Below are 14,532 nucleotides of genomic sequence, written 5' to 3'. Positions count from 1 at the left end.
TCCACGACCTGCTGGGCTGCGTGAAGGGGCTGTCCTGCAGAGCCAGAGCTGCAGGAGCTGCAGGACACAGGGCAACAGCAGGGCATCTGGAGGAGTCCCGAGAGCGTCCAGTGTTGCTGGCGCACAGAGGCCAGGGCCTCGACCAGCCTCGACTCACTGCAGGGCACATCTGCAAGTGAAGATGTCTGGGCAAAAGAGTGCACCGTGTGACACACTGTGACACGCTACAGCTTCCTCGCAGGATAGTTTCCTTTTGCTTGTTTCCTTTGAGGGGTTGGGGGAAGGTTGCAAGGGCAGAGGGCAGATATGGAGGGGCAGGGAGATAAGTGGGATTGGGGTACATGATGTGAAATTCAGAAATAATCAATAAAAAGCTTAAACAAAACAAAAATAAACAAATAGATGAATAGATGAATAAATAAATAAAATCCAGCTTCCTGAGCCGGTGTCACTGCCGTGACCGTGGTGAGTGTTCCTAAGCCCTCCAGACCTTCTGCAGGAAATGTGGCAAGCAGCAGCCCTACACGGTGACACGGTGCACGAAGGGCCAGGACGCCGTCTGCCCCGGAAAGCGGCGTTAGGACAGGGGCAGAGTGGCTGGTGTGGGCCTGCTTTCCACAGAAGGCTAAACTAAGGAGGGCTGTGCTGGAGCTGAGGGCAGAGCCCGGCTGCGCTGTGAGAGAAGGCTGGCTAATAGGAGATGCTTTTGGAAGTGGGAGGCCAAGAAGGGCCAGGTGATCCAGTTCTATGCAGATTTTGCTATGAAGACAATACAATCACGATTTTCAATTGACACTCGGGCCCTCGTGTTTGAACAGCGGGCACCTCGTGAACGTCTTCCCAACCCATTCAATGTTTTCTTAAAATTTTTGAGGAAATCGGAAAAAAGAAGCTGCCTTGCTCTACATGCTATCAAATGATTCAGTCCCTGTTAATGTTCTCTTAGCATCCTCAGGAAGACAACAGCCCTGGCGGAGCCCGACAAGCTCTACAAAAGGCTAGAAACGGTTCTCCATTCACGAGGACAGGGACTAACCGTGTTTACCATTTCCAGGAGCTTGGGGAAGCCTGAGAGTATTCTAAAGCAGAAACTAAATCTGTGAGTTCGCAGCTTGAAGTGCATGGAAGAAAAGGACCTGGAGGCCTGAACGACAAACTCTCCCGCGTGAGACCGCCAGTGTTTAGATCTCACAAGTGAGGCACACGCACTTCCGGATGTTCCACGGCTTAAGAAGTGGCTCACTGAGGCTTCAGATTTTCTGTCATTGCTAAGAGAAGCGCATGCAGCTCTCCGAAGGGCACTTACAGAGACGCTGATGAATGGGTCACCAGCAGTTGGTATTATATACGTCTCCCCCAAAAAGGACTAAGGAAATGGCAGAGAGTGCGCTCATGGGCAAGCTGGTTCAGGATCCTCCCTGGAAAAGGCGGCCATCACGGCAAGGCAATGAGGTGACACAGTCAGAGGAGTGCCCATTCCCAAGTCTAACAGAGCTGTGAACTCTCAAGAGCCAAGTCAACTGGAAACGGCAGGAATTACACAGAAGTGCAATTCTAAAGGATGTTTCCTGCTATCTGTTGGCATGTAAGGAGAGAACAGCTAACATACATAGTCATTCTCTTCTAAAATAATGGGGTTCTACTTTTCTCCCTATTAGGGAAACAAATATGTCTCAAAACCCATGAGGGAAATATTATAACATCTTTTTAAGATGTCTTTCACTGTGGTTTTGAATTATGAGATAAAAACAAATACCAGGTGAGACACATCAAGAGTCTAATGAACTTGGGCCAGCCAGTACAGAACATCAGTTCAAATCCATGAATCAAACCAGGTTCTCCTGGCCAGAGGGGCACCTGCAGCCACACAGATGTCCACACCCCATCTAAAGACACTCCGTGGGGACAGCAAACACCGCTGTAGAATCAGTTAAATTTACAGCATCTGTTCAAACACACGGACGGCGTGGGGTCCCCTGTCATGGGCCCCCAGTCTCACAAATGAGAGGAATCAAACAGAAAGGAAACTAGATGCACTGAGGGAACCAAAGCGCCAAGCACAGAGAAGCACTACTCCCCACATCCCTAAACAGAGCATGCCAGGCCAGCACCACCCTGGAGAGGAGGGCAAACAGAAACGCAAAGTCTGCAAAAGAGCCAGTCAAGAAATGCAAGCCAGGCAGGCCACCCGCACCAGCTCCTGCCATCAGCCCCAGTCGTCACTACAGCTTTAGCACTGTGCTTACTGGAGCAGCATGACTTTGAAAAGGTGAGAAGCCCTTGACTAACACTGGGCCAGGTGAGGGTCAGAGGTCAGACTCTCACTCACACCACTTAACGCCTCCTCAGCAGTGTGGAGTGTAACTGCAGCCACTGTCATGTGGCTGGAGAAACTGACATACAAACACAAACACTCAAACAAGTAGCATGGGCAGTTTCTTCAGAACAGGAATAAATGCAATTTCCACAGGGATGGGCAGGCTACCTCCTGGACGTCCTCTGGGTTTCTTCGTGAAACAACCTAAAACCAAACACAGACAGAAACAGGCTGTTATCGAACAGGATCTCACAGCTCTGTGAGTACTTTCAATATCTGCATGAAAACCCCACCTGTGGAAACGAATGAATGCCGCATCAGTTATTCAAAACTCCGCAGCACGGAGACTGCACTCCGCAACCTTAACACCTCGGGAGAAAGCAGTGTGCGTCCCACCACGCACATCACGTCGTCAAGAGCGCGCCTGGGCCTCAGTCCTCGCTGTGTGCTGTCTATCGTCTCTCAGACCGCACAGGCAGACACGTGTGCATAGTTCTCGAATTTTCCCTTTGTGGTGCAGGCACTGAAGCTCGTGCACAGTGGGCGAGTATTACCAATGAGCTATCACCCGAGCCCTCTTTCTATCAGTTCTTATAACTGTGTGTGAATCACAATTAGCACAATAACATTTCAGTGTAAAAAAGAGACAGTCGGAGTATGCAACTGTATCTGTGAGGAGTGACCCTGGGCTCCTAATGGTGAAAAATAAGACAAAATTAACAAAAGTTTAAATCCAACAATCACCCTTTTTTTCTATATTCTGTGATGAGGAGTTGGGCTGGGTGCAGCATCAGTGTCTGCTTCGTAAGCATGAGGCCCTGCATTCACACCCTAGAAAAACACATCATCCCCGAGCAAGATGAATAGATAGATAGATAGATAAATAAATAAAAGAGAGAAGGAGAGACAGCAAATTCTTTCAGGCTTCGCTCATTACAATGGTCAAAAAGTCTAATATACTAACAAAACTTCAGAAAGGAAAAAGAAACAGCATCCTAGAAAGGAAAAATCTCAGCCAGGCATGGTGGCACACACCTGTAACCCCAGCACTCAGGGAGGCAGAGGCAGGAAGATCTCTGTGAGTTCAAGGTCTACCAGCCTGGTCTACAGAGTGAGTCCAGGACAGTCAGGGCTACACAGAGAAACCCTGTCTCAAAAAAAACAAGGGGGGGGGGTGTCCTCACATTAATTTAGATTATACATCATCCACTTAAACGTACAATTAATGAACATGAGGCTATAATGGTGTATCTGAAAAAGATGCAAGCATGTTAAAATGGTTGCTTATGGGTGGGAGAAAGAAAAGGCTTTATTTTAATAATCGATGACAACATATCAGGAACTGGAGACTCACTAGTCCAGGCATGGTGGCATGTTCAGGAGGCAGAGGCAGGAAGATCTCTGTCCTGCTTCCCCTCCCTCTTTGAGGCTTTTGCTTCCCTTTTCTGCCCCCTCCCTCTGTGAGCACCCTGCTTCCGGCCTTCCAGTCTTCAGTGTGAGCAGAACCAAACCTGTGCCAACCCAGCTCACGGCACACTGCCGCAGAAGAAGAACATGGGACTGTGTGTTTGCAAAGCATCATGTACTAACGATTTACTGCATTCCTTCCTCAAGCTTGAAGACTATTCACTGAAAATGTGAGCAGAGTATATATTTTTTAAAAAGTGGGTTAGTGTATGTTCACTGTTTCAGTGCTATTCAGCTATAGATTTGGAGTCAGAAACTTGACTGACTCTCTCTGTGGTGTTTTCAGCAATAATTAGGTTCACATCTTCCCACGAAGTCCATGAGGTTTTATTTTCCGCACATGTATTCACCCATCACATCTTATCACGTACTGGGTTGCCACACATGGGGCACAAGGGCGAGTCCTGGGGTGTTCTACGCTGCTCGCATAAAAATGCCAGCCCTTGCAAAGCCATGGCCAACCCAGTCAGTGCCCTCCCGGTGAGGGACGGGTACCTGAGTTACGCCCACCACGCACAGCTCTAAGAACAGAGCCCGAGGCTGACGACAGCTCAGCAGGTAGGTGCACTTGCCATTTCTGTGCAGGACCCAAGAGCAGTCCCCAGCACCACGGCAAGGGACTCACAACCACCTCTACCTCCAGCTCCAGAGGTGACATCTCTTCTGGCCTCCAAGGGCACTCACACACACGTTACATACACACTTACACATTATTTTTAAAGAAGAAAGGTAAACCTTAAACACACAATGACAAAAATAACATGAACGAGTCAAAATGTCTACTTTTAGCAACCATTTTTAATTTTATCACCATCTTGCATGCATATGTGTGTGACGGATGCCAGCTGTGTGTGTGACAGATGTGTATGTGTGAGGTGCATGTGTGTGACAGGGTGCATGTGTGTGACAGGTGTGTATATGTGTGTGCATGTGACAGGGTGCATATGTTTGTATATGACAGGGTACAAGTGAGTGTGTGCATGTGTAAGAGAGAGGTAGGGTGTGTGTGTGTGTGTATGTGTGTGTGTGTGTGACAGGGAGAGCAAAGGACAACGGTGGTCAGTTTTCTCCTTCCACCCATGTGTGGTTCTGAAGATGGAGCTAAGGTTGCGATGCCATCTGCCAGTGGCAAGCAGCCTCCACCCACTGAGCCATCCTACCACATGCTGACAGTGCTCTCTGCATCGATGTCATCAGCTGCTTGGAAGCTAATGACAGACTGTTCACTGCAAATGTAAGCAGAGCACACAACCGCACTGAAATGGGTAAAATTAAGCCCTCACACCCAAACTTTTACAACTTCTGAACACGTTAGCAATTGCAAGTAATGATGCTAAAGCAAACACACTGCAAATTCACTGAATCACTGAGCGGTATTTTTCTAAGTGAACGTCCACAGTCATAAGGTTCAGACAGGTTCCACCAAAGATGACGCTGTGACTCCTCTGTCTGCACTGTTAAGACTTTCGTCACCAAGTCATCCTGAAAACTATTCCCTGCCGGGCTGCCTCTCAAGCATGCCACGGAGAGCGGTGCTTGGGCAATTAGCTTCAAAGGAAAAGCGTGTAACCGCCTTCACTTTTATGTGAGGAAGAGAGAGTTCACACCTTATCCCTTAATCGCTGTGCGCATCCCTGAAGGGCCAGCAGGCTGTGTGCTGTCTCCCAGGGTCGCCTGGCAACGCCACTTTTATTTTCAGGTAGTTGGTTCATTATGATCACCCACATTAATATAACAGCTACAATTTGGAACACAGTGGCGTGCCAGAGCGTCTGCAGCCCAGCGCCTCAGTTCATTCCGACGGGGACGTGAGTTTAGGGAGGCAAAGGCTGCAGTGAGGTTAAACGTCTGCTGTGCTGACAACGAAATGCTTTCCTTCACTCATGACAGTGACTCCTCAGCTCAGCACAGCCAAGCTTAGTCCCCCTGGAACAGAGCAGAATGGGACCCGCCTTGCTAGGACACAACTCAGTAGTCCAGACACCCCAAATTTATCCCCCCCCCAAATAAACTAACAAAGCTGGGCATGGCATCCATGCCTGAAATTCCAGCACTCAGGGAGACAGAAGCAGGCGAATCTCTGTGAGGTCGAGGCCAGCCTGGTCTACAAAGTGAGTCCAAGACAACCAGGGCTACACAGAGAAACCCTATCTTGGAAAAATTAAAATAAATTATTAAATAAATAGCCAACCAGAAAGAGGAAGAAGCAGTTTGGCACACCAGGAAGATAAGCAGAAAGATGGAGCAGAAGATAAAGCAGGAACACAAGCAGGAAGGTGAGCAAGAAGACAGAGCAGGAAGATGGAGCAGGAAGAAGGAGCAGGAAGGTAAGGAGGAAGATGACGCAGGAAGACAGAGCAGGAAGAAGCTCTGAACTAAAAACCATGGGTTGAAGTGACTCCAGTTGGGGGTTGAGATTTTCTGCCACTTTAGTATTAAGCCAAAGAAAGAGGCACCTAAAACTGGCCAGAATCTACCAAGAGACGTCTAGTGTCTGTGAGGCAGAGGCCAGAAGCACAACATCCCAGCAGCCTGAGGAACTTCCCTAGACTTCTAGGGACTTAGCCCAGGATCTGTGGCTTTGTTGTAAAAAAGAACTTCAGAACTAATCTAAGAAGCAGAGCTGGAGTTTGATAGAGATATTTTAACAAAGACTGTAAGCACAAGGGTGAAAAGAAAGAGAAGCACAGAAAGACAGACACTGGAGCATAGTGCGGACAGCACGACCTCTCAAGACGACTTTACAACAGCCACTCATGGGCCTGTGATGGGTGTGAAGTTACTGTCTTCACAGAGCTGTCAAGAAACCTAAGTGAGCTTGCTGGGTAGTCCTGACACCCTAAACCAGACAGGATTGCAGCTGCTAAGTGAAAATCTAGCTCACAGGGACACCAAAGGGAGGCTGTCTCCACTGTGAATGAAGATAACAGTTTCCTTTGTGATTCTTGGGCAAAGTCTAAGTCAAGAGGTGAGGCTCTGGCCGGCGTGCACACATCCAGGCCTGAAGCCTAGATCACTGATACGTGGAGTTACCTGCTGCAGTTCTGGTTCTTAGCTGCTCGGAGACGTCAGTTAGAGTCAGTGTGTGGGAGAAGGGGTGTCTTTTCCTTTCCTGTACCTCCCTATCTTCCTATCCTGCTTCGTGGTCACGCTTATCTCAAGACAACGGCCAAACCTGGCAGTCTGGCTACCTCAGACCGTAATGGTCAACACGTCACACTAGCAAGTCCTCAAAATCAAACAGGGTGCCAACCCATTTTACCTGCTTCTTAATAAATGCTATGACCTTCCCTAAAAGTCAAGTTGAAAGTTCTTCAGGAGCTGAACATGTGGCTTGGTGGTTGAACGCTTGGTTTGGGCATGAAAAGTCCCCAGGAACTACCATGTCTGAGCACTGGGTCCCCCTTGAGGGGTGCTGGAAGGCTCTGGAACCTTAGGAGGTGCAACCAGCTGGGGGAAGCGGGTCAGTAGGTCAGGCCTTTGAAGGCTATGCTTGCCTCTGGGTCTAGGCCAGTTGGTTCCTGCCTACAGTCACAGAGGACCTCTACCCCACGCTTCTGCCGGCACAGGGGGCCCTGCCATGGCTCTCTGCCACAGGGAGCAAGCCTTCCTCCCCTAGGCTGTTCCTGCTGGGGGTTCTGTCACAACAATGAGAGAAATAACTAACACAGCAGGCATGTGTGAGAAGCAAAAGCTCACCACCATGTGTGCACACCACAGACACATACAAACACGTGCACACCATTTCAATTCATTATCATCTTAACATTTGAAATCCCCCTCCCAGGTGACTGAGCTGAGTGAGCAGCGTCTAGAAAATAAAACAAGAACTACTCAGCTCTCACTGCTGTAATTCCTAAGCTGTCAGAAACCAGTCACAGAAGGAGGCCTACCACTTTTTGTGTTTGTTTGTGTGGACAGGAAGCAGGTCACTTGTAAGACAGAGGGGGAGGCAAGGCAGTGTAGGACCTCGTGAGAGCAGGGCCTCTCACCTGCCTTCAGGACCGAGGCTGAGATGTGTATCAGCCCACAGCTGTCTGAGACAAGTGGCCCCGAGTTCTCCAAAGGCGTCAGCAGTCAGCTGTAATACCCTGAGGACGAGGCCATCCAGCAGCCAGGAAATGAGAACTGGCCTGTGAGACCTCAGACGCTTGCCCTCTGTGCTGCAGCCTGATGCAAGTGGACACAATGATTTGGCCAAGGTGAACCTGGGACTTTCCAAAAGTACCTCCACATGAATGCCTGCAGCCTAGACCAGGAAAGGCTCAGTGAGAACCACAAACGTCCTGGAAGGGGCTGATTCCAAGGTCCCTTCAACAATCCAGACAAGCAGGAGGCCACATACTCTACTAAGGTGACTGCTGCTTGCAGACACTGCCCAGCAGCCCCACATGAAAGGGCTGAGGGGTCCTGAACAACCCATTGCACCCCAGTCCTCTCATGGCTACTCTACAGTCAGGACCCTAAGCTAAGGAGGGAAAGGGACACAGTTCTACAGTCAAGTACAACATGAAACGCAAGGTAAAGGTAATATGACAGAGAGGGCCGTGCCCTTTCTACTTTTCTTAGACACAAATCTCTAAAACCAATAAAGGGATGACAGGCTACACAAAAGAGGTGGCGGTGTGACACTGAATGTGTGACTCCCTGTGGTGAGCCACCCTACCCAATGGCGCATCCGTCAGTGTAACGTGTGCAACCTTGGCTTTCAGGCATTAACTCTCAGGAAGCCGATAATTGTATATGGATATACTGCCATCTTTAAATTGCATCTCGCGCACACAGAGCCCTGACACTGGCAGGGTGATGAAGCACTCCAAAGCTTTCGGCTCATATATATAACTGTCTCCTTAGCAAATCCAGCCCCCACCTCTCCGCAGCACCTGCGTCTCAGCTCCTCTCCCAGCCTCCCTGCAGAGATGCAGGTGTCACTGGCTGGCAAGACATGGCTGTCATCACCTGCCAGCCAGGTAGTCTGGACCCCAGAGACACCACCTGCACAAACCATCGTCAGGCGTTTTACATTTTTCTAGGTCTCTGAAGCCAGTGAGCTCCAGGTAAGACAGACAAGTCAGTGGCACAAAGTCTAGGCATTGTGCTTTCTAATGGGTTTTCATGAAAGATCCAGGTACCATACCCAGTCTCTGTATATCAGGTACTGAATGTCTGTGTCCCCCTCAAATGCATATGTAACACTTTAATCCTCAATTCCACAATGTCTGGACATTAGGCCTTTGGGAAATACTTAAGGACTAGTATCCTCACAAGAAAAATATAAAGACCCTTCAGTCATGAAATGGTACAAGAAAAAGGCATTTATCTGCAAACTAACAATCAAGCCCTCCACATACACTGAATTAGCTGGGACCTTGACCATGGGCTGTGAGGCTTCCAGAACTATGATTTTTTTTAATGTCTTGTTGCTTATGCTGCTCAGCCAATAGTGTCTTGTTATAAAACCTGGTAAACAAAACTTGACCAAGACAGCAATCGAAGGATGGCAAGATGGCTCAATAGGTAAAAGGTGCCTGTTGCCAAATTTGACAACCTGAGTTCAAGTCCTGGTACTCATATGGTATAAGAAGAGAACCAACTCCTTCAAGTTGTCTTCTGACTCCATGATAACACAAACAAACAAATGTAATAAAATATAAATTTTACAAAAGCTAGGAAGAGCCACTTTCTACATTATCTCAAGAGAAAGAACCCCAAGTCTCAAGAGAAAATAGAGCCTAGCAATGACACCCAAATGGTAGATACCCAAATGTTTGCCCGAGTTGTTTTACTCCTATCAAACTTCACCAATTACAACAACAAACTACAGCAACCGATTTCCCAGCCAAGGTTCAAAGAAAACGAAGATTCTGAATGCTATGAAAAGTTGCAGCTTAAAACAAACCTGAGTGTCTGAGACGTCAATAAACAAGTTTGTATTTTTAAAAATCCATTTACTAAAATTTGGCATGTAAGAGTTTTATGCTAAACAGTATTAATAGTCAAAAAAGAAGGCTAGAATAAAACCAGACAGTGGAAAGAACAGAAAAATTTGAGCGCCATGAGTTAAGTGCCTATCACTTCTAACAGGCGGGAAGGCCCGGGTGGGACGCCCACGGTATCTAGGGAAATGCAGCGTGCCCTGGGTATCTGGCAGCAGGTTCAGGGCTTGCTACCAGCCTCCTTTCACTCAATGCAAACTCAGTTCCCTGCTTACTAGTGATCCAGAACAAGTAAGTCGACTCCCTCATCAGCAATGTGAAGTAACAGCAACACTCACTCACAAATGTGTTTGTTTATATCAAATGCTTAATTCACAGTAAGCACCGTTCAAGTATCTGCTGTCATCATTCAATAAATTAGCTGCATGAAATGAGGACAGACGGAGGCTCAGCTTGAAATTTCAAATTACGTGCAAGACTGACAACTGCACAGCATCGCTCAGAGCAGAGAGCTCAGCAAGTGAGAGGTGCGTGCACATGCTCCCGACGCGTGTTATCTTTAATTCATACACTCTTCTAAAATTGATCTTCATTTTCAATGCAATCCTATATCGAAAATGCAAGCAGGCATTTTTTACCAATTTGACAGCTGCTTCTCAATTTCACATGAAAATGCAAACAATCTAATTAACCAAAATACAAATTTTGAAAGACAGAGTCACACTGATTTCAAATTTTAATCAGCGATATAGTAATTAATAATAATAATAATAAATTTTAAGTTTTTGTTTTTTGGGGTTTTGTGTTTTTGTTTTGTTTTGGCTTTTCGAGACAGGGTTTCTCTTTGTAGCCCTGGCTGTCCTGGACTTGCTTTGTAGGCCGGGCTAGCCTTGACCTCACAGAAATCCACCTGCCTCTGCCTCCCTGAGTGCTGGGGTCCAAGGCGTGTGCCCCCACTCCTGGCTAGTAATAATAATGTTTAAAAGCTATGTGGTAGCAAGAGAAGCAAAGCCTCGCATGCCATCCACTCACACTTGAATGTTCACGGGAGTTGCGTTCAAAACAGCCCCAAGCTGAAGAAAGCCAAACGTCCGCCAGCAGCTAGACAGATAAGCTGTACTGCAACTACACACAAGGAGTACCGCAGAACCAGCCAGGCCGTTCTTTAGAGCCCGAGCCCGCAGGAGCTGAACCAGGGGTCAAAGGCGGCGGGGCATTATGTGGGCTGCCGGGGGCTTCTGGAAATCTCATGCTCTAGTGAAATACTTTTGCTCACTCTAAAAGCAAAACTGAAAAGCAGTGACAGGAAGTCTGCCAGTTTGTTGGAAATAGCCATGAACTTATCTCAAGCCGGGTCCCAGGGAGCCAAACCCACATAGAAAATTACTAAAGAGACTTGAGATGACAGATTTCTTTTGTTGTCCAACATATAATGACTCTAACTCCACTCCTGATGATCAAAAATATAGAAATTATTCCTCAAAGCTCGATCAGGAAGAGGAAACACAGAAGAGGCTTCTAATTTTTCTCTTGCGGAGTTCTCGTGGGAGTGCCGCTTACCCGATTAGTTCTCCTGAGGAAAGGTGTTTTTCTTAAGTTCCAAACAACAACAAACATTTTACTTAATTATTTTTAAACTGCACCTCCACGTTGACTCAATGTGAAAAACAAAATCTGAAAGCATGTAGAACTCAGGCTGTGGGGTCACTGAGAGAGCTCGTGGAGAAAGCCTGACAACCTAGGTTGTCTCTAGAGCCCACATGTCGACAGGAGAGCACTGATTCCCACAAGCTATCCTCTGACCTCCACATGCATAGCACGAGCCCACACTCACACATACACAAGCACACACACACACACACACACACACACACACACATAATTAGATAAATAGATGATAGATAGACAGACAGAAATATATATAGTAAATATCTATATTAAATATCTATATTAAACCCAGGCTGTGGGCACAGCTCAGTGGCACAGGGTCTCTCTGGGGACCCCAGGTTTGACCCCCAGCTCTGACAACAACCACAAAAAAAACCAACACTGTAAAAACTACAGTCTGTGACCTGAGCAGTGAATACGGACAAGCACTCAGAGAGGAAAGTGGGTGTCAGCGCGCGCAGCACAAGCCGCGCGCGCAGCACAAGCCGCGCGCACAGCACAAGCCGCGCGCAAAGCACAAGCCGCGCGCAAAGCACAAGCCGCGCGCAAAGCACAAGCCGCGCGCGCAGCACAAGCCGCATGAGTGTGAAGCAATCTGCTTCCTCACTTTAATAGTCTAGCTCTGCCCGCAGCCAACCTTCCTGTCCATCACTCTCAGGGCTTTCAGTGAGCGCCGCAGACACTCAGACCTCCGGGCCTCTATGGGCCCCATCTTCTCTTCCACCGCCAGCACCCTCCCCTTCCTCCATCCATGCATCTGGCACGCCTGAGCCGCAGCAGGCTGTGCTCTGGGCCCACAGTTCTTCCCTGTGCTGTGGGAGCACTGAGCACCCTGCTGGAACACTGCGCCTGTGTGAGCACAGTGAATGCCACTGTCCCAACGCTCCCCCTTGTATGCCTTATCGTGCCAAGTGCCAGGAACTACACACCCAGCGCATACAGTGCCTAAAACTAGCGGGGAAAGGTTCTAGAGAGGCGGCGGCGCAGTGGTTGCGAGCACTCACCGCTCCTGCAGAGGACCCAGGCTCGGGTCCCAGCACCACGTGGTGGCTCACTACAGTCTGTAGCTCCAGTTCCAGGGGTTCAACCACCTCTTCTGACCTCTGCCCACACTGAGCACACAGGTAGTACATACGCCTACATGCAGTCAGGACACCCATACACATAAAATAAATCTCAAGTAGAAGAAGAAAAAAAGGGAAACCTCCAACAATGTGGGGAAACGGCAACAACCACGGCTTTGGCTGAAACGATGAAACCACTACCTATGCGGAGACCTGCTCTGTCTGCTGAGAGGCAACTGAGCGCAGACTGACGCGATGCCGCTGCTACAGCGAGCAGCTTCCGTGTACGGTAGACGCCATTATCTGCTGATAGCTGTGGTTCGACAGGCTGCACGCCAGGAGACCGTAGATCTCAGGGACCAACAAAGCCTCAAGAGCAGAACAGGAAGAATCCCCTCATGTCATTACATTTCTCAGAGAAAACCAGCCACCGAGACAACAATCCGAACTGCCAACAGGGAAGGCAAAGTCCTCCCCGTTCTTCGTGAAGGTGGTCTTCCTGCTGTCTTAACAAGCGTCTCACTCACTGGCGCTGCACTTGTGTGACTCTTGCACCATTTTCAAATGCCACCAGCCACTTGGATGTCCCAAGCTCAGCTTGCCCAATCTGCTGTGTCAGGGCCTGCCTTCTGAGTGCTTCCTAAATGTATATTGTACTATCATTACTTCTTCAAAATTTAACACTAGCAATCGAGTTCATTTGTGAGACTTTATTCATCTCAAGAGTTAAGCAGAACTGGTCTCCAGGCCCAAAGTTGCTACTGCTTTGCAACAGAAAATTTACCAAACCCCTAAACTTCCTCGAATCTGCTTCCTCATCATGAAGTTGAAAATTAAACTGGGGATGGACACAAAATGCCTAGCATGCACATAAGCCCTTCGTAGGTATACTTCATGTTATTATTACTACCATTTCCCGGGGAAAGGAGTAGTTTCCAAAATGCAAGCTGAGCAACAAAATTTAAGAAAACAGAGCTAAATTTGCAACAGTGAACTTACATAAACAGCTTCACAAAACTGTTAGCATGTATTCATTTGGGTGGAAAACACCTTTGGCGGTGAGAGGACAGCTTGCAGGTTCTCTCCTTCCGCCACATAGGACCCAAGGATGGAACACAGGTCTTCAGGCTTGACAGCAGCACTTTTCCCTGCTGAGCCATCTTGCCAGACCAGCCTGCCCTCAAGTCAACTCAGGTGAGAGCATCTCAGTACACATGCACCTTTTTCTGAAAAGACTCAAAAAAACTCAGAAGCCAAGGCTGGAGGTTCAAGATGGGTAGCCTGCCCGCCTCAAAGCAGACCCATCACTGAGTAAGAGGCGACACCTCTTCTGTTACATAAGCCACACAACACTCCCTCCAACATTTTTAATGTGTTCTCTCCCTCTGGAACAAGCCAGCCCACTTCTGCAAATTTCATTCTAAGAGAAAGTCCAAATGGGGCAGAGACTTGACAGGTTATCCATTTAAAGCATCCAGCATTCTACCCCAGCATGGCGGGTGGAGCCTGGCATCCCTTACCTAGCCACCACCCCGTCTACCTTAGCGTTCCCATCACCTCCATTCTGGGGTCCCATCTCCTGCTCCAGGGTCCCCAGCATCTCCACCCTGGGATCCCAGCTCCTGGCCAGGCTCCCCAGCATCTCCACCCCTAGAGTCCGGTCTCCGGCGTGGGGTCCGTGGCATCTCCGTGCTAGAGTCCCGTCTCTTGCCAGGGGTCGCCAGCGTCTCCACCCCGGAGCCCCACCTCCTGCCTGGAGTTCACGTCTACTGCCTAGAGCCTCCGGTCTGGGTCTCCACGCCCGCGAGTCCGACCTGCCACTCGCCGCACCCAGCCGCAGTCTGGAGCCCGTGCCCCGCCCCGGTGTCCCCATCCAGGCACTCACCCGGGCGGTAACCTTATAGACCGTGTAGCCCCTGGGGTGTCGCTGGGGCTCGGTGACGGTGTAGAAGCGGGCCAGGTCCGCACTGTGACCCCAAGGAGAGGTCATCCTCCCTCCGCCCCTGCTCCCGCCAGCTGGGTACCATCGGGCCGCCCCAGCCGCAGCTGACCCCACGCAGCTCCGAGCTCCGCGACGAGG

The 14,532-nt window shown here is 49.0% G+C and overlaps 1 protein-coding gene and 1 pseudogene across 3 annotated transcripts in view; both read right to left on the bottom strand.

The window, feature by feature from the left end:
* Rps6kc1 (ribosomal protein S6 kinase C1) overlaps positions 1-14,532 on the bottom strand; it is a 126,046-nt gene extending 111,514 nt beyond the window's left edge. For all 3 annotated transcript variants that reach the window (XM_055609157.1, XM_055609158.1, XM_055609159.1), the window contains exons 1-2: positions 14,338-14,532; positions 2,486-2,521 (exon numbers count right to left, since the gene is read on the bottom strand). In XM_055609157.1, coding sequence (XP_055465132.1) covers positions 2,486-2,521; positions 14,338-14,442 — 141 coding nt within the window. In that variant the 5' untranslated portion in view covers positions 14,443-14,532. The remainder of the gene's footprint in view (positions 1-2,485; positions 2,522-14,337) is intronic.
* Positions 8,079-8,169, bottom strand: LOC129678478 (small nucleolar RNA SNORA70; annotated as a pseudogene).

The sequence above is a fragment of the Psammomys obesus genome, unplaced genomic scaffold (assembly GCF_907164565.1).
Source record: "Psammomys obesus unplaced genomic scaffold, mPsaObe1.curated_primary_1811, whole genome shotgun sequence".
Lineage (NCBI taxonomy): Eukaryota > Metazoa > Chordata > Mammalia > Rodentia > Muridae > Psammomys > Psammomys obesus.
This window is presented reverse-complemented; position numbering and strand designations above follow the sequence as displayed.